This window comes from Colossoma macropomum, unplaced genomic scaffold (assembly GCF_904425465.1).
Source record: "Colossoma macropomum unplaced genomic scaffold, Colossoma_macropomum, whole genome shotgun sequence".
Classification (NCBI taxonomy): domain Eukaryota; kingdom Metazoa; phylum Chordata; class Actinopteri; order Characiformes; family Serrasalmidae; genus Colossoma; species Colossoma macropomum.
The window spans coordinates 17,569,618-17,594,896 of NW_023494796.1; the positions used below are offsets into that span (position 1 = coordinate 17,569,618).

General features: G+C 37.8%; 1 protein-coding gene across 1 annotated transcript in view; it reads left to right on the top strand.

The window, feature by feature from the left end:
* gucy1b1 (guanylate cyclase 1 soluble subunit beta 1) overlaps nucleotides 1-25,279 on the top strand; it is a 47,683-nt gene that overhangs the window by 2,774 nt on the left and 19,630 nt on the right. The window contains exons 3-9 of the mRNA XM_036582995.1: nucleotides 5,761-5,861; nucleotides 6,767-6,885; nucleotides 9,305-9,502; nucleotides 13,496-13,726; nucleotides 17,380-17,496; nucleotides 19,769-19,902; nucleotides 23,184-23,381. Coding sequence (XP_036438888.1) covers nucleotides 5,761-5,861; nucleotides 6,767-6,885; nucleotides 9,305-9,502; nucleotides 13,496-13,726; nucleotides 17,380-17,496; nucleotides 19,769-19,902; nucleotides 23,184-23,381 — 1,098 coding nt within the window. The remainder of the gene's footprint in view (nucleotides 1-5,760; nucleotides 5,862-6,766; nucleotides 6,886-9,304; nucleotides 9,503-13,495; nucleotides 13,727-17,379; nucleotides 17,497-19,768; nucleotides 19,903-23,183; nucleotides 23,382-25,279) is intronic.

A 25,279-nucleotide genomic window follows, 5' to 3' on the forward strand; every position in this document is an offset into this window, starting at 1 on the left:
TTAATTAGTTAATTCCGCTACCTTAAGGTGCACTCGTTGCTGACACAGGCATTTAATTATGCACACGAGCATTGCTTCCAGAATGGGACACCCTGGAGAAGCTTCACATGAGTCTAAGATCACCATGCCCAATGTCAGGCAGCAGATGGAGGGGTGCAGAGCCCCCAGTACTGCTGTGGAGCAGTGGAACTGTGTTCTCTGGAGTGATAATTAGTAACCATCCAACATCAGTAGCTGACCTCACTAATGCTCTTGTGGTGCATGAATGCAATCAAATCCTCACAGCAGTGTTCCAACATCTAGTGTAAAGCTGTCCCAGAAGAATAGAGGCTGCAGCAAAGGGGGACAAACCCCCTATGAATACCCTTGATTCCCGAAGAAACTTGTGAGAGTGAGCAGGTGTCTACAAACTTTTGGACATACAGTACACCAGGAAAATTCAGTTTTACTATGTGTCAGGCCAACAAACTAAAAGCAAAGGAAATAAATGAGCTCTTCTAAACTTAGAATTAATAAGTTGAGACAGTGGATTAGAATATTTATCTTCACTTTCAGAGAAAAATGTTTTCCCAAGAAAGCAAGACCCCTTGTGCAGTCGCCAGATGTTCAGTGTCATGGAGCGTGCACCTAAAATAGTCTTAAGACTCAGCATTATCCCAAGTTTATTCCCCCTCCCCAACTGCTAACCCCATCACATACACTTGTTTGTATTTCTATCTTTGTGGGATATTTCCAGTGACCGTAGATAATCTTTGCCATGCTCAACTCCAGCCTCAGAAATTAAAAGCTAATCTTTGTGGATGTTTTCTTTTTCAAATAAAATCTGCATTTTTTAATGTGAAAAAGGCATTTGTTTCTCATGTGGACCATTTATTTCCCCAGTTTTTTTCCCATTTTTCATGTTTTACATTAACCTTGCAGGGCAAGATGTGACCCTGTAACAAGAATATTTGGGAAATTGTGAGAAATTTTGGGCTAAATTTGTGTGGAAATGTAGACTTATAAGGGTGGGAACAAACTGAGTGTGAAATTTCTAAACCAGTTCAATCATTTGTGAAGACGGAGCTCAAAGTAGGGGTAATGGTACGCTCAGCTAAATTGTTATCAAACAGACAAGAAGCTTGTTGTTAGCCCATGTCACGTGAGTTAGCATGGCTAACATGAAAGTTGTCCCCAGACTGGCCTTGTTTTCCATCATCCTGGGGACAAATGGTCCTCATAAAGAGCTAAATACACATACATGCACACAAAGAGACCATCACCAAAGCGCATATACACAGCTGAAGTTTATTTGACTTCCTGGGTCCCCCAGACTTGTCTTAAAATTCCAGTCTTTTAGGGCAACAGCTGTTTCACTGTAAACATGTTTCATGGTGACTATATATCAACACCCTGTAGCTTTTTTTAATACGTTCAAAACTGCCAGCTGCCCGTTACATTGTGCAAACATTTTATGAGATGTTAGAATTACAGAGAAATGGTCCAAAGTGACATTTAGAGCAGTCCAAGATTAGATTAAATTTATGTGTTGTTTAAATTTTTAAATGTGCTGATAAAATTTAGTATAATGATATTTTTCAAATATACTGCAGCACTTTTGTGGTATACCGGTTCATCGGCAGACGAGGGAATAGCTGGTGTGTAGCACCAGAGTGATTGCGGCGCTTCCTCCTGTACTGCCTGAGAAGCCAAACGTCTCGCTGATCATTGCCTAGATTTCCAGAAAGACAAGATATAGTTTTATGTAGTTCATATGTATTTCTAGCCATTTTTTAAATGAAAACAGAACAATGAATAGAGCTTTAATCTGGCCTAAATTTCTCTGACCCTAAATACAGCCCAAGAATTTTCTCTCAAAGTCTGATCTGACCTGAACCACATCATTGACCTTTTGAGTTCGATCCCAACCAGCCCTAGAAAAATTTGTCCGGACCCCAAATCCAGTCCAAAATTGACCCAAGTCAAAAAAATTCTGCTTGAAACTGAAACAAACCAGTTCATCACCATCCAAAGTGCCAAATATAACCTGACAGGATAGCACTGCTTAAATTACACACAGCGACAATAAAAGCCATAATTAGATCATGGATAAATAAAATAAAGAGAACATTCATTCATAATAAAATCATTCATCACTTGTGTGAAAGCTTCAGGCCTAATGGAACAATATAAATGGTCCAAAATTGGTGGGAATAAAACCTTTTTACATTAAATTACAATGAAATTTAAAGATGTGTCCCTCTCTCGAAAAGTTACTGTTACAATATATAAAAATATAAATAAAAAGAAGTATAAAATTAAGCATAAATTCTCCTTAAATAATGAATGAATGTATTCATTGAGAACCTGCTTTTGAACAACATCCCATACGTTTTTAGTCTGGATAAACTTTCCATAATGCACAGCTTTATTTCCACCTCTTTTATTTTCTCATGCAATTTGGTGCTAAATTTATGAGTGGGTGACTCCAGCATGCCAGATTAAAAACTGTTTTAAGGTAAAGAAAGTAGAGGAGTAATAATGTAAGGAGTAACTAAAGCATGGAGGGGAACTGCAGAGTAAAATCGGTGAGCCCAAGCTTGTAATCTGAGCCTGATGCAAGCCCGGCACATAATTGAGAAATGACGTCCAAACCAAGAAATATTTCAAGCTGTAAATCTGAAGAATCTAGCAAATGACACATTGCAGTTTTGATATCTTTCAATATGTTGGTGTTACACCAATACCGACATACCATACAGACGATATATCACCCAGTAATAATTTCAGAGATACAAGTTTTTTTTTTACTGACAGTGCTGTTTTATTACCCTTGCGAGAAGGAGCCTATGTGTTTTGCCTTCTTCACTCCAATCTTCCAAGTTACTTCAGCGAGGCTTAATGTTTATCACAACGTTGGCTTATCTCTGAGCACTGACTGCTATGGACCTGATTAATGATATGATCTCCGTTCTATTTTTAGTGTGCGCAAGGCTGCGGAGCTTTTTTCTCATGCTGTTTTAACCTTGCTTTACGTGTTTAGCTAATCCGCTCATTCATCATGTCAGGTCAGCACTGCAAATCAGTGTTGTTTTTTCAGCTTGTCCCAGTAATAAGGTCATCTAGACCTCATTACTGACTTGAATTAAAACGTATTTGTTTGCGCGGCAGGTATTTTATATTTCTGAGTTTTGCACTGAGCCTTGTTGGAATGTATGCATTCTGTACTTTTTCCACATGTGGAGCGTTAACAAAAGTGTGGCCTACAGCAGAAACACAGTGATGTTAGGCCAGTCTTGTACGCCAGCATGATTAAAGGTATAATATGTAATGTTTTGTAGATTTATGACTGTATGTTTATATGCCAAAAAGAGCTATTTTCACAATTTTTTTTTTCATTTTTCTGCTGTAAATATTTACATCTAGTGGGTAAATTTGCTTCATCTATTCATCTGAAGCCTGACACAACATGAACACTGTACTCTGAGTGAGCAAAGCTGTAATTTAGCTGTAACCATCCATCCATCCATCCATCATCTAAACCGCTTATCCTTCTGGGTCACGGTGGGGTGCTGGAGCCTATCCCAGCTGTCATTGGGCGGAAGGCAGGATACACCCTGGACAGGTCGCCAGTCCATCGCAGAATTTAGCTGTAACCAACTTAGTTTATTATTGTAATTTAGACTAATAGTTAGCCAAATCTGCCTTTGTTGATCCATTCTGGACAGAAACAGCATCTCAAAACTAAGAAATGAATGGAATTATTGAAGGACTCCCCTGAGAATTCAGGATTAACTGCTTGTTTTACCAAAACTTCACTCTTGTTCTGCAGAAATGGCAATGTTATCACAGTAAGAGTTCCATAAAATTCTACTCTTAAATGTAAGTTCACAATGGAAATGAAAACTAAAATATTTATTAAAGACTCTGTGTTTGTAATAGTAGTGCTACTAATAATACTGATTATTTAGTTGTGGTTTGTGTCAACAGAAGAATTGCTAATAAACATTGACTAAGATGCACTTAAATGAATATATATATAATTTTTATTAATAATATATAATGTTTATATAATGTTCATGTATTTGAAAGTCATACCTAGAAAAATATATGGGACACTAGTCCTGTATTTTAGTTAATTAAAACATTAAGTGAAACATGAAATATAATGAAAAACTTCGTGGGGTTGAAATTCATCCTTATAAGCCCCCCTTGGAGAAGACCACCTGCTCCTGAGGGTTTTGAGTTTGAGACCTCTGGTGTACAGCATAGTTAATTTCTTATGAAACAGAATTATAGATGACTACAAGTCATTTTCAAACAGAAGAAGGATGAAGAAAATGTTATATCTTCAACATTCCCATCACTAAATATGACTAATAAAGGACAATATTTCAGAAAAATAGGGCTCGCACTAATCTCCAACATAACAAGGGAATCAAAAGGAGAATAAAGAAGAAAGCTGATGAAAGGGCGGCGACAATAAAAAAGAAAAAATTATCTCCACATGTCAGCACATCTGCATAAACACACCACACTGCACATAAAAGACAAAAGTCTCCAATAGGAGCAAATAAATGAGTGGAATATACTTTTAAAAAGAGATGAATGAACGTAAAGAGAGATAAGAGAGAGAGTCAGTAAATACCACAGTTTTCTGTCACAAACTGGAACAAACCAGTTAGACCCTCATGCAAATTATATGCAAATTATAATAAAAAAGGGCTTATAGCTTCTGATTCACAGTTATACAGAAAAGCTACAATGACAAGCCTGATATCACACTATCTCTCCAAAAATTTGAGGACACCTCATCCAGCATTTATTCTGAAATCAGTGATTAATAGGGATTTTGTCCTGCTTTGCTGCAGTAACAGCCTCTACTCTTCTGAGAAGGCTTTATACTAGATGTTGGAACACTGCTGTGGGGATTTGACTGCATTAAGCTACAAGAGCATTAGTGAGGTCAGATACTGATATTGGATGATCAGTTTTGGATCACAACCGCCCCTCCAACGCAACCCATATGTAGTGGATGGAGCTCCACTTGGCATTGAGCATAGTGAACTTAGACTAACCGTTCTATTCGTCAGAGCTTTTCTGTAGAGATTATACAAGGTAACAGTAATGGTTGCACCTTACATTGCAAAGCCAACAAATGTTGTCCTATAACACCAGCAGCCATAAATAGTCTCAAATAATCAAATAATAGCTGCTGAGTCACAAATAGCACAACGTCTTTCTCAAAGAATGGTCATCTAGGAGAGAAGTCGAGAACATGGCTCGGGTCATGCATATGTAAGCAGTATCCTCACCACTCACAGGGCTAAAGTGGGTTATTCTGCTACCATACAGCTTTAACAATAGTGTGTTCTCCTGTCGTCTCTCTGTTTGAGTCACGAACAACACCAGGAATATGTTTTACTTTAAATTAAGTGATTTAAATGTTCATAAATTAACACAATGGGTTAATTTATTGAAGCATTATTGATGCAACACTGCGGCCGCATCAAGGCACATTGTGCGCTCATGCATACATCTGGCCCAGCGTGTCCTATAATTTGGAGGTAGGAGGTTTTGTTGCACCAAAGTTTGCATATTTCCAAAAAAGCTAAATGAAGAATGGGTACACACGCACAAAAAAGCCTTTCAGAGCCTGTAACTGCTTTTGTCCATTACTAATGACAATATAAACACTTTTAACCTTTTACATGTTGAACACATCTATCTCTTGCAAGAAAAGCATGTCACTAAATAACCCACATTCAAATCTTCTATTAGGCGCGAGGCCCAGGTTGACGTGGAAGGACAGTTCCTGGTTAGAATTATCTACGAGGATGCCAAAACATACGATCTTGTGGCTGCTGCAAGCAAAGTGCTAAGTAAGTATTTAAGTAGTTTAATACTTAAATGTTTTTTTTTAATCTATACTTATTTAGTATAAAAAAAAAACAAATTACACTAAGATAATTCTATGCTAAGCAATGTGCTATGTGGTTTAATATTTGTTATTTTTCAAACAATTCTTCTTTCACCTTGTCCAAATATAATAAACAGCTTTGCAACTGTTTTTTCTCTTTTTCTGTGCAACTTGTTTACAATATAGAAAATACTGCAAAGTGTAAACAATGAAAGTGTGACAAGAACATCACAAACTGATCATATAACGTTAGAAAAAAAGGCATATACCTGTGTTTATATAACTTTTGTGATGTCTTTCTTTATTGCTGTGCCATAATATAAGCATATAACATAAACAAAACCAGCTTCTAAGACTGAACTTTGTAGGTGTGTAAAATATCCCTGCAGATTTCTTTGAAAGAAGTGAATGAATGAAAGGTTTAATAAAGGTTAATGGTGGACATAATAAAAAGTGATATATTTAGTTGTTGAGGCTTCTGAGTAATTTTAAAATATGTTTTCTGCCTTTTTTCCTGTTGCTGAAAAATTAATAACTTGCAGTTAAGGGCCATTTTTACTAAAACTTAAATAAATGATTGGTATGGTCCCTGAATTTTGTACAGTACTATACACTCAATGTAGTAACCGTGCACAACTTTTTTAGAAACCACCACCCCATTTATATTAGAAATTCATCTTACAGGTCCACTATATGGGTGTAGTTACAGACAAACTGTGCATCAGCAGATGGACTACAGGCTCTGAGCTCAACAAAGTGGAGCTACAGGGGCTTTCTAATAAAGTGTCTAGTGAGTGTATTAGTAACACATTACTAGTATAAAGTCTGTTGTGTATTAATGCTTGGTATGCTTTCTGCTGTAAACAGAAATGGATGCTGGCGATATTCTGCAAATGTTCGGGAAGATGTTCTTTGAGTTCTGTCAGGAATCCGGCTATGACACCATCCTACGAGTGCTGGGCTCCAACGTTCGGGAATTCTTGCAAGTAAGGAGCCACTGTTCATGTATCTGACCAAGAGACTGTACAAAAGACCTCTGTGTTTGGACATTTTGTTTCTCTGTTGCATCATGTTAATGTAAATAACATTTTAAAATAAACACGTGAAATAAGAATCTAAATCGACTAAGGGGGCAACGATTATTAGACTTAGTCGACTAAAATCGACGACCAAATTAGTTGACAACTAATTTAGTAGTCGATTAGTTTGGTGACGTCATTACAAGTCTTTCTCGCGCTCGCTAGGAACGTTTTGACATTACCGCTTACTGGAGAGTTAACAGCAGCGCGATGGCAGCCTCAAGAACAAAATCCTCAAAAGTGTGGGAGCTAAACTCAGAAACAAAGGTTGTCAGTTGTGCTGTTTGTATAGCCGACCTTAGCTGGCACGGGAGCACATCCTCCATGTTGGAGTATCTGAAGAGGAAACACATCGGCTCACTGGATGAAGAACATTAATCTCGGTAAGATACGCCGCGTCCCAAACTGCATACTAACCTAGCACACTAAATAGTGTGTAAAAATAGCGCATATAACCTACCATTAGAAGTGCACTCATTAGAGCAGTGTGTGAAGTGCAGAAGTGTGTGGTTTGGGACGTGGCGATAGTTATGCTAGCGAGCTAGTTAGCTAATGTTAGTGCTAAAAGCCGTCCTACTTAATGTTATGAGCTGAGCTGCAACATTTGTATTTTAAAGCGCATGTTCTCTGGAATCGTTAATGGAGTTTGAACAGAGAAGCGAATAACTATTATTCACAGAGACCCTGTTCACTTTCCAGATAACGTTTACACTTTTAAACACTGCATCGTCGTCTTAACGTCGAGGCCGCTGGTGCGTTCAAATTCGGCGAACACAGGAGAGCGATTACAAACAGGTTTCTGTTCTCCACGAACGCTTGGCTCCACTCGCTAACAGTTAAAGGAGGAAGTTCTCAGTGAACACACAGGGCAGCTGGACGAAGGGTTACCGTTGAAATGAAGTGTCTACACAAAATCGTTCAAATTTAACTGTTCATAGAGAAGTTCGCCACAAACGTTCTCCACTTTCCCATCCGCTTCATCAGAACGCATCTTCTCTACAGCGGGGAATATCCGCTCTCTGAGGAGGGGAGACTCTCACAGGAGCACGGAGAGATGCTGACTTTACTCCGTTTCAATAAAGACCTGTGACTGTAGAGTTTAGTTTCAGCAAAGTGTAGACAGACAGCAGAATGCACACAGCACAGACTGCACTGTTTACATTTAACATTTAAATTAAGATTGACTTTTTTATTTACTTGATTAAAGGAAAACGGATTTAGTTTGGTTATATTTTATTGCTGCTACTTTGCACATCCTTGGTTATAAATTTTGACAGGAAAAATATATTGGAGTTTTATTTTTTATCACTTGTATTAGCAGGAAAGTTCTTTAAAACAGTGAATTCTTGAATGTTATTCATCTTTATTGTATTCAAATGCATAAAACAACCTCCAGCTAAATTTAAAAGTTAATAGCTACATAAAAGTTATTTGGTAATGTAGTGATTCATAATCAAACTTCAGTAATCGATAGATTATTCAACTATCAAAACAGTTGTTTGTTGCAGCCCTAAAATCAATATAAAACAAATAGTCTCCACTGACAAGCATTTCATTTGGCACTTCGACCTAACTCTGCGCAAACAGTCAGAGCAATGTTCATAAATTTCCTGTGACCGTCGTTTCAGACCAAAAGCCCTCCACAGAGTTTTGTAATTGCAACTTAATGACATTTAATAAAATTCTGAATATATATATGTGTATATATACACACATAGAGTGGAAAAACTGCTGTAGTAATGTGGGGATTTTTTGGGGATTGGGAGACCTCTCTGGTGGAAATGTACTGATAGTTCACACAACATGGGGGAGGGGAAAACATAATTCCCATAAGAACTTTGATATTAGTATGTTCTTCTGCATATTGCAATTATACATTTCCACCAGAGAGGTCTCCCAATCCCCCAAAAATACATAGTGTAGCTTTAAAAATACTTCAATACTTCTAAATCTATGCGAGTTGATCATTAACCAAAGACAGATTAAAAAAAAAATAATGGAGTTAAAGCCAGGAAAAAAGCCAGATCAGGACTGTGTGGACATTTCAGACAGTGGCATAGCCATGGAGACAAAACCTACCCCAAAGCAGAAAGTGGTAGATATTTTTTTTACTTTTTTAAGCTTTTATTTTCTGGCAACAAACTGTAAATCTGTGTCACTTTGTTAGAAAATCTCTGCTCCAGCTTCATGCTCTGTATCTTGCGCAATTTTTTGTAATGTTTTTATGTGGACATAGACATTTTCAAAAATAAGTTTGACTCAATAATAATATAATATATATAATATATTGTTATAATAATAACAATAACAGTTGCTACTGTTTTAGAATCTGGACGCTCTGCATGACCACCTGGGCACCATCTATCCCGGCATGCGCGCACCCTCGTTTCGCTGTACAGACGCAGAGAAAGGAAACAACCTCATCCTGCACTACTACTCTGAGAGAGAGGGCCTACAGGATATTGTCATCGGCATCATCAAGACGGTCGCCCAGCAGATCCATGGAACGGAGATTGAAATGAAGGTCGGGCCTGTTCTGTCTCCTTTACTTCCTTTGCTTGATTTTGCGTAGGTTTATATACCAAAGGCAGTCAAAATTCATTTTTACATGACCATAACATCTCTTTATCCCATACAGTTAAGCAGATTGTGTTTGACTGATATAATTAAATGATCTTTGCTTTGCCTGACTGCCCTGAATTGTGCCTAATTCAAAAAACAGTCTGGGCTGAAAAACTCATAACTTCAACATGAATGGGCAGGGCTAAATAACAGCTGGCTGAATAGGTGGATGTTATATGTTTTTGCAGCTTAATTTTCATACATGGACTGGATATTTGGGAGTAAACTGTATGTTTTGATATTTTAACAGTGTTACATCTCTTATTTTAAGGGATTTTTCCCATGATATGGGGCCTTTACTATATATTATTAAAGGTATATTTTAATAGAAAGGGGTTCAGATCTTTCAATTTTTCTTTGCAAAAACTGCAAAACTGAAGGAACCTTGGGAATAATAAAACTTTTACAAAGAACACTGGCTGACTGACTGACTCATTTACTGATCGACTCACGTACCGACTGACTCTTACTTACTGACTGACTGACTCATTTACTTACTTACTGACTGAGTGACTCATTTACTAACTGACTGACTCATTTACTTACTGACCAACTGACTCATTTACTAACTGACTGACTGACTCACTGATTGACTCATCCGTTCACTTAATGATTGACTCACTCAGTGACTTACTCACTGACTGACTCATTTACTGATTGACTGACTCGCTGAATGACTCATGTGCTGGCTGACTGACTACTTACTGACTGACTGACTCACTCACTGACTGGCTGGCAGACAGACTTACTCACTTGTTATCATTATTTAGGTAAAACATACTCTTTATTTAAAATGAAGCTTTGTAAAGTATACACAAGGTATTAGTTAAAATGCTGACTGCAGATTTTTGTGAAAAATAACAGTGTAAATTTAACATTACAGGGAAAATTTTTAAAGAAGGCAAAGTGTTCCTGAATTTTTAGTGTGTGATGCCTTTCTAATTTTGGTCAGTGGATAAGCGTGTCTGATCCTCAGAAGTCATCGCGGGTGATAAAAGTATGGTGAATTCGATATGAATTCTTTCTCACAATAAGCTCATTTTAAACTTGCACTCACACCGCGTTTGTCTTCATAAGTAAATGAGATAATTTGATTTTGATGTTATTACTGTGCGCACAGTCTTCTTTTGTGGGCAGAAAAACTATTTACATTTCGGCCTTTACTTTGAAATGAATGGAAACAAGTCAGAAGTGCAGACTGGAACCTGTCAAAACAGAATGTAAACCAAACGTTAATATAATTTGTTATGTAACTAAATGTGTAATTACATAAATACATTTAAATAGTAGAGCAAATCAACAGGAATAACTAGCCGTCTAAGGGCTTTACATGAACTTGTGTTATCATGCATGGAGTGATAACAAATATGAGAAAAAAGTGGCAGAGGAAGAGGATGTTCCTGGTCTCAGAGTGAGATCATTCTTTGTTGCCTTACAAAAGTCCCTCCGTTATTTTTCAAAGAAACCAAAAGCCTAATCATCTCCCAGACTCCAAACTGCCCTCTCTCTCTTGCTCTCCCACACGCTCTCTCTCTCTAGTGTGAAATGAGCAAGCAGAATTGACAGACCCTCCAAATGTAACACCTGATTTCTCGATAAAATGCTGCCCGCCGTTGTCATGACGACAGCAGGGCAAAGACAGTGCCTTGACGTAAGCAAAATGGGTTCAGTTACACGCAGGAAAAATCTCAGCAAAGCTGCAGCATACGGCTGTGTACCAGCCTGCCATGTGTGCTGCTATACTGCCTTTTCACATGCCAGGTTTTAGCCGTTTAAAGAGAAAAGTATCTGAGAGGAAAACTACGCTCGATTACTATTCAGACAGGATTTGTTGAAAATGGGGAATTGGGGAAATGCAGTTATTACTGGCGTTTCTCAGTGATTTTAGTCCCATCTGAATCCATCATGTCAGTATTTTTATAGACATCAGTAAAGATTCTGGAGCTTTTTACCTGCATGAGAAGGTAGGGTAATGTCATCTTATCACAGGATGTTTGTGATGTTTATGACTGATGTGCATGGGACAAGAAATCTCTGGATATGGATCATTTGACCAGACTGGTTCAAAGTCTGAGTTCAAAACACATTTTGGACTCTGACTTGGACTTTAGACCTTTTACTTTGAGTGACCCTGTACCTTAATTATGTTTATTTTATTCAAATCGACAACTGAACATTTCTTTTTGTCACTAACAAAACAATCATAACACTACCGAAACTTTACCACGTTTCACTAGTGACTGTTTCGGTAGTGACAATTTTAGCTAATTTTGGGCAGAACTCAAAATTGCTAGTCAGTACATGACTAGCAAGCACAGCTTTGAGCAGTCATACACACAAAATCATAATATTTTTCATGAAAACACAAAACGTTTACTTAATTGCAGAAAATGTGTTTCAGTAGTGACAACTGTTAATGCTGAATTAATTTTCAGATTTCTGGACACATTCTGAACAGTGGGATCTAACTGCTCACCATGTGGCCATGAGGGACAGGGATGCAGTCACACTTCCTGCTCTAAAATGCAGGGGTGTGGCTAAAATAAGGCCCCACCCATGGACTAAAACTCTGTGTGTTTGTGGGCACCCCAGGTCAAACGACATGCACATTTTAATGCATAACTACTGTTTATTTGTTAAATTTAACATAAAATGTGGCCAACATGTACGCTGACAGGGATGTTCAAACGTCTGCATACGACTGTAAGCTGCCTCTTAGATGAGTGGGACTGGAAAAACCCGCTACATACAGATACATTAAGCTAGAGACTCTCAGCCATCTGAGCAAGCACAGCTATTTACCAGTCGTAGGTTCTGGCACCAGTGAGTCATAAGTTGTATATTCATGTCTATGTTGTGTTGGGATTGTAAAATGCCACTCTTTCAACAGAGTCAACAGAGATTGTAGTAACAATATTTCATAACAACATCTACAGTTTTCCCTTTTTTCATCCAAATGTTGCCCACAAGCTGAGACATGTTTAATGTTCAAAGTTTGCACAAAACTATAAAGATTGCTGCTACTAATTTTAAAGTTTTTTAGCTACGTCATGTAATTTTGTCCATTTTGTTATAGATAACAGGATGTCAAAGTGTCAAAAAACATGTAAGCAAACCTGTTTTGAGATTACTGAATAACTTTATGTGGGTTTTGAGTCTAAACCCATCTTGAGCTTAACAATATTCTGTCCAAACCTGGCGTGAACCGACCGATCATCAGCCAAAGTGCAGAATACAACTTGATAGGATAGCACCAGTTACCATGTAGTGACAATAAAAGCAATCATTTAGAGTGCAGATTAATGAAATATAAAACAAATATAAAATATTATTCCAAAATAAAATGAATTCTGTCCAGAATTCCATTTAAATCCAACAAATTTATTCATAAAGCAATGCTTTTTAACAAAATCTTAAACATACAATATTAAAAATGCAGACAAACAAATCAAACATCCTTTTGGCTGCACTAAACCATACTTTCGTATTTTCTGCATAATTCAATGCTTGGGATGTAAACATCATCCAAAGAGGTTTGATGTGAAATATTTTATTGTAAGGAAACTTACAGACTCAGATACAGTGGTGATACGATCCAGGGGTTGTGATGTCTACAGTGTGAATACAGTCACATCATTTACTGTCCAAAATGTTCAGTAAACCAGCACATCTTCTGAGTATTTACATGTAATGTTGAAAATGTAAATAACTTTTCTATAAGGACTATTTTGCCTTATAATGGCCCTACAGGTGCCTCTCCACCTTTTGAAAAATAACCATTTTATGTAATAATGATGTGTGAGGTATCTTTTAGAGGCTCTTCAGGTGTACGGTTCCACGCTTAGTATCTCTGAGAACAAATCACTGAACTCTAAATCTATCCCTCTAATACCAGGTCATTCAGCAGAAGAGCGAGGAGTGCGACCACATTAAGTTCCTGATTGAGGAGAAGGACTCGGAGGAGGAGGCGTTTTATGAGGACTTGGATGGCTTTGAAGAGAATGGCACTCAGGAGACCCGCATTAGCCCCTATACTTTCTGCAAGGCCTTCCCTTTCCACCTCATGTTTGATAAGGACCTAATGCTCACCCAGTGTGGCAACGCCATCTTCAGGGTCCTGCCACAGGTAAGACTAATACTGAGAAGGCCACAATACGCAAATAAGCCTCTAACCAATCACTAAATGTTTTCATTGTGAGCTGTGAGCATCTTGACCAATCACAGATGTTTCTGTGGAGTTCAGACGTATTAAGGCATTAACATGATCCAACAGATGTAGATCATTTTGATCAAATTATGCAGAGCAAGCAGAGTTAACCTAGTTATACCGACATTTTGAGTATATTGAGCAGTATGATGTGTTAACATTATCATAATTAGTTACACTATAGTACCCTTTCCTAAGGACATCATGAAGATATCGTTAGTACTTCTAGCAAGGCTGCAACAACAAATCAATCGAGTAAATAACACTGAAAATCTGGCAACAAATCTTATCAAATTATTGTTATTCACATGCATCCACCTATTCAGGCAAGAGCAGTTTAGCCCCACACATTCATAAGGTGTGTTTCAGCCTGAATTCCTTTTTCAATACAGCACAAACCCACACTCATATATATATATATATATATATATATATATATATATATATATATATATATATATATATATACATACACAAATACGTATAAGAACATATATGTGTATATATACATATATATATATATATCGCTGCTGTTGGAAGAAAACCTTGTATCTCCATTTTTGTTGTCCTTTACATTGTGTGTAAATTTCATGATAAATGGACCAACAGAAATGACCCAAAATTATTTGGCAAGAAGTCTGGTTCTATTGACATACATTAAAAGTAGGTTTTTTCCTTCAGTGATACATACATACACGTTTTATATACATTATTTATATATATATATATATATATATATATATATATATATATATACACACACACACACCAATCAGGCGTAACATTATAACCACTTCCTTGTTTCTATGCTCATCGTCCTTTTTGTCAGCTCCACTTACTATATAAGGTGCACACTTACTATATAACTATATAGGTGCACTTTGTAGTTCTACAAAAACTCCAGCAGCACTGCTGTGTCTGATCCACTCAGACCAGCGCAACACACACTAACACACCACCACCACATCAGTGTTACTGCAGTGCTAAGAATGATCCACCACCCAAATAGTACCTGCTCTGTGAGGGTCCATGGGGGTTCTGACCACTGAAGAACAGGGTAAAATGGGGCAGAGAGTATGCAGAGAAACAGATGGACTACAGTCTGTAATTGTAGAACTACAAAGTGCACCTATATAGTAAGTGGAGCTGATAAAATGGACAATGAGTGTAGAAACAAGGAGGTGGTCATAATGTTATGCCTGATCGGTGTATATAGATACACACACACACACACATACAGGGACATTCACTCGAAAGAGGCCCCAAATATTCTGTTGTAACTCCCATTAGGATGAAGCAGTCTATGCCAAAAAAATCCGCTACATACCTTGATGTATGTGTAATCGATTGAATTACATAACCCGACAAATGGAACCACGCCTCATCCGAGAACCATGTGATGTCCAATAAACGCCTGGAACCAGTGACAGTATCTGACTCTTTTCTTCACATGACTTGCTTTGAGCTCCTGAACGACAGTGATCACGATACGCATGCAATTTTGCCCTTTTTGTAGCTCTCCGACATGTTAAAAAAGACCTCCCAGTCTCCTGTGCTAGGCATCTCAGAGGTTTCGTAGGCAATTGCTGCAGACGATGTTGCACATCATCGATTATGTCCTGCCACATTTTCGGACAGCCTCCGCCATGAGAAGGGATCAATGATCCCCTCGATTCCAGTTTCCATACCATCTTCTGAATAACACTCTTTGAGGGTACTTCACAAACACCATATTTCTTCCTAAATTCACTTTGACCTTTGACATGGCTTAAACGAATCTGTGACCCAGTTGGTTCGCACCATTAAGATGTGCTGCTCAAACTGTACAGCACTATCCTGATGAGAAGTCGAGTGACTGAGTGAAGGGGTACGGGAGTATGCACCCGGAAGTTGCAAATGGAGGTTAAACGTTGCAACAGCTGTCCGGCACCTACCTCATTGCTCTGATTCAAGGGGCATCCCGACTTGTTCGAAGCTCCAATACTGAGGAGCACACTGCACGTCGTTTCGTTCAGATTGCTTCGTCCTAGCGAGAGTTATTACACAACATTCGGGGCCTCTTTTGAGTGAATCTCCCTGTATGTATGTGTGTGTGTGTGTTATAACACACAGCGCATTCTGAACCCTAAATATGTTTGGTCACAAAAGCCGTTAGCAGAAACAGTCAAACGCCTGCTGTTCTTGGACAGAACACGATGAATCCGTTCAGTGAACCAGCGCGCAGTATTCGCGTCAGGTGATGCAGCACTGCTGCAAACTGTTTTAGGCAGAATCTCAAATGGCTCCCTTCTCCCTACAAAGTGCAGAGCGTAGGTCTTAATATAATGGCTACTGCATCTAAACAGAGCACAGTGTGTCTAACAACCTAAGAACCACTTTGGATTTGGCCATGTGTACACAATTTAAACTGGACATAAAGCGCAATATTTTGGTGTTAAAGTCAAAATTTCATAACTCACATAGTGCACTATATAGGGAGCAGTGGGATTCAGCCTTAGGATTTTCAGAGATAGGACCAGATCAGGTCAGCCACACAATCCTATCCGGCCAGCAAAAGTATTTTCATTTTCTATTAATATTAGCCAGCTTCACAACACTACAGTCCCCAGCATGCACTGCAACGTAATGTGCTCTGACTCTCCTACCCCAGTCTATGGAACAGCAGTTACACCTTAATTCTACATAATTCTGCACAATTCCACACCAGTCATATCACCAAAATGTATTTCAGCTGCAGTTTAACCAATATAAACAGTTAATGTTACCTCAGCAGCTCGGAAACTGAGCACAAAGTCTTAATGAACTTGCAGCAAAGATGCCGGGTGTCTAATTCACGCAAATAGGTGGGTTTAAAAGACTGAGCACCTGGGGACATTTAAATTTTGAATATTTAGTGTCCATGTAATATTTCAAGGTCTACTACAAGTGTCGGTATTTTACTGTTGAAGTTGTTGCATATTTTGAATAAACAATGGCGAGTTTGGGTTATAGAATAACATTAATTAAAAATGAAATAAAAACTTTTTTTTCTCTGGCCCCCAGATTTGATAAGATTTTTTAATATGATTAACTGATTGAGTTTGACACCCCTGTTATAGATGTTTAATACTGCCCATTATATATTCCATAAAATCTAAAAAGGCACGGTAATAAAACTGCCTATTTAATTTTAATGGATAAAGAGGTTAGAAAATGGTCACGTGAAAATGAATTATGATCATTGTTGCTATATAAAAAAACACACACAAGCAACAAAAAATCTGTAGTATTTGGGCTTTTTAAGTATTGCAATATTACACTTTCTCCATATTTTAGCCATATCGCCCACTGTTGTGACTGCGGGTTGTTACCTTTTTTTGTGGTCATCTTGCTCGCTTGAATTGAAAAACACATTAAGCGGACGAGTCAAAAATAGTTTACAACTGTCTGAGTAACATCTTATGTAACAGCTTAGTGGGAACACTAAGAGTACAGAGTATGGCTGAAATTGTAAGAAAGCATACAAATATGATGAAACAGAAAAAGTACTGCCTGCTGATTCTCTCTCTTCCTCTCTGCATGTGATTTCACAGCTCCAGCCTGGTGTGTGTAATCTGTCCTCTGTGTTCTCCTTGGTGCGGCCTCACATTGACTTCAGTTTCCATGGCATCCTGTCCCATATCAACACTGTGTTTGTGCTTCGGAGTAAGGTTAGCACGCCCGACCGTGTACCAGTCCAAGCCTGAGGAAACTGATGATGAAGTTATTGTTTACAACCGCCTGTAGCTCAATATCTAGTAGTTTTTCACAAAGAACGGAACGTATTTTAAACTGTAGTGATAAAAAAAAAAATCATCTAACAAAAGATTCTAGCAGTTACATCATTAAAGGTATTACCAGGATCTTTTTTACAGATGATTGTAGAGCAAAATTTCACATAAATTGAAAAACAGAACTTTGTTCATTTCATATGCAATAAATTAAAGGCACTGTCTATATTTTAGAGGTGATTTTAGAGCTAAATTACATGTAAATTAACAAAAAAAGGTAACTCATTTAATATACAATAAATGAAATCAGCAAATGAATTAATGGTGCTCATTCTAGAATGTCTTCTAAATCCAATCCAATAGCATTACTTCCCATAGATCATTTTTAGGACACTATCAAGTTAGTTTTTAATAATGTAATGCCAATTTGTTGTATATACATGCATAAAATGATTCTAATATTATGCTAGTGCTCCACAGCTTCAGAAATTCCAAATAATTAGTGGGAAACTATAAAAAATATACGATTTTACCAAAGGTGATTCCATACTAATTGAGAAAGCTGTATAGCATCAAGAATGAAGTTATAATAAAATTGATATCCAGAACGCAACATATTTCAAAAAGTGGAGATTATTTCTTGAGGCAGATAACTTGACAAGAAATGGCTATAAATAGATACACTATATTGCCAAAAGTATTCGCCCGTCTGCCTTCACACGCTTGTGAACTTTATTGACATCCCATTCTTAATCCATGGGGTTTAATATGATGTCACCCCACCCTTTGCAGCTATAACAGCTTCCACTCTTCTGAGGAGGCTTTCCACAAGGTTTAGGAGTGTGTTTATGGGAATTTCTGACCATTCTTCCAGAAGCGCATTTGTGAGGTCAGACACTGAAGTTGGGCGAGAAGGCCTGGCTCGCAGTCTCCGCTCTAATTCATCCCAAAGGTGTTCAGTCGGGTTGAGGTCAGGACTCTGTGCAGGCCAGTCAAGTTCTTCCACACCAAACTCACTCATTCATGTCTTTATGGACCTTGCTTTGTGCACTGGTGTGCAGTCATGTTGGAACAGGAAGGAGCCACCCCAAACTGTTCCCACAAAGATAGGAGCATGAAATTGTCCAAAATCTCTTGGTCTGCTGAAGCATTAAGAGTTCCTTTCACTGGAACTAAGGGGCCGAGCCCCAACTCCTGAAAAACAACCCCACACCATAATCCCCCCTCCACCAAACTTTACACTTGGCACAATGCAGTCAGACAAGTACCGTTCTCCTGGCAACTGCCAAACCCAGACTCGTCCATTGGATTGCCAGACGGAGAAGCGTGATTCGTCACTCCAGAGAACACGTCTCCAGTGCTCTAGAGTCCAGTGGCGACTCTTTACACCACTGCATTCGACGCTTTGCATTGCGCTTGGTGATGTAAGGCTTGGATGCAGCTGCTTGGCCATGAAGCTCTCTATGCACTGTTCTTGAGCTAATCTGAAGGCCACATGAAGTTTGGAGGTCTGTAGTGATTGACTCTGCAGAAAGTTGACGACCACTGCGCACTATGCGCCTCAGCATCCGCTGACCCCCGCTCTGTCATTTTACGTGGCCTACCACTTCGTGGCTGAGTTGCTGTCATTCCCGATCACTTCCACTTTGTTATAATACCACTGACAGTTGATTGTGGAATATTTAGTAGCGAGGAAATTTCATGACTGGACTTGTTGCACAGGTGCCATCCTATCACGGTACCATGCTGGAATTCACTGAGCTCCTGAGAGCGACCCATTCTTTCACAAATGTTTGTAGAAGCAGTCTGCATGCCTAGGTGCTTGGTTTTATACACCTGTGGCCATGGAAGTGATTGGAACACCTGAATTCAATGACTTGGATGGGTGAGTGAATACTCTTGGCAATATAGTGTAATTAAAATATATTATTAAGCATTTAATTAATAACTTCTTGATGAAATCTGAAATATTGAGTAAAACATCTAAACATTGTTTAATGTCCAATTTTATAATATTTCATGCTAAACTGTGTAAATAATTACTGAATAAAATAACAAGTTTCAATATGACAGTGGATTCCAGCAGAAGTGCACATGCCTATGGCAGCTTCCACAGCCCAAAAAATCTACTCCAAGCCCTGAGAGAAGTGTTAAAGATATTCATAGGGTTTCTGAATAAGGCCCTGCTGCTTGTGTATTTGTATGGATGTAGGAGGGCCTGCTGAACGTGGAGACTGCAGAATGTGAGGACGAGCTGACGGGAGCGGAGATTAGTTGCCTCAGGCTGAAAGGCCAGATGATTTCCCTCCCAGAGACTGAAAACATCCTCTTCCTGTGCTCACCCAGGTACTGCACTCAATTTTTGCACAAGTCTGACGGAAATGCAGCTACGCTTCTGGGTGCTGAAAATACGACTCAAAATAAAATGAAATGAAAATTGTCACCAGTACTGATTTGAAAGAGCTAAAAATTCTGATAACTGACAGTATTGGCTGATATAGTTTTAGATGGTTAAAAGTTTCCCAGACTTTGGTAATTAAATAGTATTTCACTGACCTGATAAACCTTTCTAATAAAACTGTGAATTGCCAATTATGACAGACTTGTGTAGACAAATTAACAGCTTCCCAGAATCCCTAGCTGTTTTGTTGATATCGGTAAATTAGATGTTTTGCATCAGTTCTCTTCACATAAACTTGTCTTTTGTCTTTACTGATAGTAAAGGTTATAGTGGATGTACTTTACATGTTGAGCATGAAAGCATTAGGATCCTTATATTACAGTTGTCTGTTTACTATTATATTGATCATTAAAAGTTTATTTCATGTTTATTTCAAGTTTTTATCAAGTTTATACTGTTATATAATTTGAAATAGTTTAATATTTCTGACTGTTTCAGTATATATTGCAAAGTATATTTTGAAATAAAACCATTTTAGATGTTTAGGTAAACATTTTTGTAGGTTAACAGTGGCTTGTTATTCTGGAATGTTACGTCATTTTTTAACAAGAACCATTTTCAACAACTGAAGTAAATTTCAATTTTTCTTTGTGTGAAATGTAACAATATACTGGATAAATCTATGTCAATATTGCTTCCTAACATTAGTGCTGCAGGCCCAGCAAAACACTGCTAAATGTTCTTTTACATCTAAAGGCTGAAGTTGGCTTCTTATTCAGATTTTCAGTTCCATTTTAAATTCTGGCACCTGTAACTGCTGCACCATTTCAGGTGGAACAGGAAATTCGAATAAGAAGCCAACTTCAGCCTTGTCGAATTCTCCAATCATTTGTCAGGCAGACAGGTGAGAGAGGAGACAGAAATGCGGCAATCGCTCTGGTGTCCATGTTAGACTAAGAATAACCCTAAATGACTGGCTGCCTCGAAAACAAAGTGTATGCAAGGGACTAGACAGGAGGCGGTGATGGAAGGTCTGCTGCATTTTCATTTTTATTTAAAACATGTCTGAAACATCGATGACTCAGCTAAACAGGCTAACGTTACAAGATTTGCGCTATTTTTATATAATGTTATCTGTGCTTATTTGTAGATTATCAGTATAAAGGTTAAGACAAAAATCATACCTGAGATGGAATTTCAACCAGGATACCATGTGTACTGATACCATCTGCTAATGACTTACAAGATTTCCATATGACAGAGATATGTTTTGGTGAGATGTTGTAGCATGTGGTTGTTAGTGCACTGAATTAGGCTTTAAAGATGGTAGAATATTTGCTAAATATAGTAAACTGAATCAGAGTGGGGAGTAGGCTGGAGACTGATGTTCACGTCTCAATTATTCTGTAGGCCTCTCATTGGTTACCTCGTTCAGACGGGGAGGGGGAGGATTTTTCATTTCAGTCAGCGTGCGTGTGCTAATACCTCATTTCAGTCCAGTGGCCATGTGGATGAGGCGGACACACTTCATGCTAGCGGGCAATAACTCAATTTAACAATAGCTTCACCTTGTATTGCAGCAGGAGACACAGCTAGTCAGAATAATCAGATTTCTTCTCCGTGGCCCAATTTGTTGGAGGCAAATTAGAATCCTGCAACAGACCTTTCTTTTGAAGTGCGGGAGCTTTTCTGCGATGAAAACCGAAACAGCACACATGCAGTGAAGTGCTGTGATTAGAGTAGTAGTGAAGAAATAGAATATATGAGATAAAGAAATGGACGTGTTTTATAGGTGCAGGCTTTGTGAAAGCAGACAACCTTGAGTTCTAAGAAGTTACATAGCTACAAAAATACTTAAATAAATAGTGGCACATTCGGTATATTATGATCTTAATATACCTATACACAACAGCCTTTCACAACAGTCTGGTGCTTGAGGAGTGGTTTCGTCTGTCTGCTTAACTTGACTTCAAAACTACTGTTAACTGTAGAATCGTGACTGTTGAATAGGGAGCAACTTTAGGAGTAACCTTGAAGGAAAATTCCCGCATTTCTCCACTTAATCTGGATCTGAAGCACATGTAGTGTGCAGTCGATTACCACTTCAACTTTTCCACGTACTTACCAAAAGAACAGTGAACCCGTTGACTCGAAACTCACTTATAATAGAAATAGAAATTCAGCATTTGCTGAATTCAGTGAATATAATGTGAATTAAAACAATACAGGTCTTAGGATTGTTTTATCCACTTATGGGTAACAGTAAAAAAAAAAAAAGTAGTTCTGGTTACTTTTGCTTCCTCCTAGGATTTCTGGTATCTATGGTAATCCTGTGAATCACTGCAAATTCTTCACTCTGGAAAACTAGTCCCATCTCCAAAAGAATGAATTGTACAGCTTAATTTACAAATACGTCAGACTGGAGAATTCATCAGTGTTGGCATGCTGCTAGAGCTGGCCTGAGCAATACTCGAGTATTCGTTCGTTATGTCAGCATTTCCTTATTTAGTATTCGGAAGTTTTGACTTTTGTCAAACCTTCAGACCTCACCAAAATTCGACAATAATTTGTAAATTCCTGATAATTGTTTCATATTTAAAACTCTATTAAACAAGACATTTTATCATAAAAACATTAGCAACATGTAAATTACATAACTATGGAGTGATAGCAGGCTAGCGAATTGGTTTAACTTGAATGTTAAATCTATTTTAGTATAAAACATTGTAATAACTCCCCGAGTCCTCAATTCTGAATGAGATGTTCTATCGATGAGATTTCATCTGTGATGGAATTGAACCACTATGTTAGCAGTGGAATAACTTGCTGTGAAACCATGAAAACACATTGCCTAACAAAGATTTTACAATTTGACAACTGGAACCATTTCATTAAAAAACACAAACTAAAATAAACAGACATACTTAAAGGTACGGTTAATTCTGAAATTATATCTATAGTTTTAAAATGGTACTACCGAAAGTGAGTACTAAAGTATTTAAAACCAGCAGAACCAGCATGTTTTGCATAAAGATTTACTGACCAAATTCAGCTGCTGGCCAATTGGGTTTTCTTTTCTGTTCTAAGTCAAATGCATCAAAATCATTGTTCTTACTGATCCAATATAGGCTATAGATGTGACACCTTGAAGTGTTGCGTTTTCAGTGCAGAAACAGTGTAGCAACTACTGAGCTTTACCCTACTTTTGTTCATCCACTCTCATCAGTGTAATGAACCTGGACGACTTGACGCGGAGGGGCCTGTACCTGAGTGACATCCCGCTTCACGATGCCACACGTGACCTGGTTCTGCTGGGAGAACAGTTCAGAGAGGAGTACAAACTAACGCAGGAGTTGGAGATCCTCACCGACCGCCTGCAGCACACGCTCCGAGCCCTGGAGGACGAGAAGAAGAAGACTGACAGGTCAGTCCTCCCGCATCCCACAATGCTGCCTGTCACATAATGTAGTGTGTTCAAAGGTTGGCTCCTAAATGAGTGTCAGTCAGATCACTTTATCACTCCACTACTGTGAATAAAAGTACCTATATGTGGTACTTTGCCTAATAACACACATTAGATAGGTCTATAACTAAAGTGATGTAATACAGATTGTCTTAAAAATTATATCTAACTAAAATAAAATTAGCTAATAATTTAACTGCAAATTATAGCTTAGCTCAATGTATACTGATGATGCTAGGCTATAGCAATTGCTTTTTACCCAGCTATAATGATAAACATTTAAAAAAATAGACTAAACCGACAGATATTTCACTTAAAAATAGCTCATTTATAAATAACTAATAAAACAGTAGCTCAGCTCAATGTATGCTAATAGATTCTGATTCATGCTGGGTTAGCAATTGCTAATTACTGTAGTATTACTACTATCATTATTATGATAAACCTTTTAAAATCTACTAAATTGAGGGTTAGATGTTTCACAAAAGTAAAAGATTATCTAATAATGTATCTGCAAACGCTAGCTTGCCTGTTTGCTAATGGCTTCTGGTTCAATGCTAGGTTATAGTGATTGTTAATTACTTAACTGTCATAGAACCTTTTAAAAATCAAAACACAAGGATGTTATTATTCACGTTTCAGTTCACTTTGTCTTTTGGTCATAGTTTAAAACAACCGCTCAGATTCCTCTGACACTTAGCCTAAGTAGCTAGCTAGCAAGACTGTCAAACACAGAACGTCCATGAACTTCCTGACAAGAAATATTTATAAGAACTGTCTGAAGATAAAGGTCCTCAAGAGGAAGCGTGAGGAGACATAAAAATAGCCCTTAATCTGACAGAAACCCAACTTTCTTCTGCTCATTTAGCTACATGACAGCTCCTGCAAGAAAGGGAAGCAAAAATCAGAGCAATATTTCTCCACTCCCTAATACTGACTCCTACATATTGGGCTGAATAGCAGACATACTAGAGAAATCACTGTTACCTTTCGGATAAATTCTTATCGCTGTATTCCTTCTTCCATGAGAAGAAATAATGGGCAAAGACTTGATGTCAAAACATAACCGCCAAAGAATGTCGGCCAAATGTAAATGTTTCATCATTGAGGTTGAGTGGATCAGAAAACACATTCAGACTTGGTGTTTAAAATGACTTTCAGAAGTGTGATAAATGTACATAAGCAAGAGTATTTACATTGGTTGTTAATACATTTGATACATGTTTAACACATGCATTAACACGGATTCTGGTAATGTTTGCTCGGGCTCATCCTTGTTTGGATAAATGTGGTCACGCAGTGGTGCATGCCTGCTATTTGTCTAATGAGTTTGTAAATGAATGGTGCAATGATTACGCCAAATCTTACATCACTTGCAAGATATTTCCCTCGGAATTTAACCAAGAGCCTCTAAAATAATTAAAGCAAAACTATTACATAAGGAATTGGAACACTAAATGCCCTTTAACTGTTATTTTTATATTCAGCCATACATTTGTAGTTGAACTCTTACAGACACTCTTACAGTGTAATTTCAAGACCATATTTGTATTTGTGAGCAGAAGAGATATTTTGTTATGATTTGAATTTGATGAGCAGAACCTCCATGAACAGTCTTGTTTTGCAGAAAAAAACTCTTACTTACGTTTCTGTAATTTCTTGATTTTGAAAAAAAGTTGGATATGCAGTCTCAAAGCTGTTAGACAGTCTCAAAGCTGTTAGACAATTATAGCTACTGAGTGTAGCTATAATTCAGTATGTAATTAACTATGCACTTAATTGTGCAGTTATGGAATTACATATAGGTAGAAAATAAACAATGTTAACTGTAGATTTCTAAAGGATAAGTTATTGTTTAG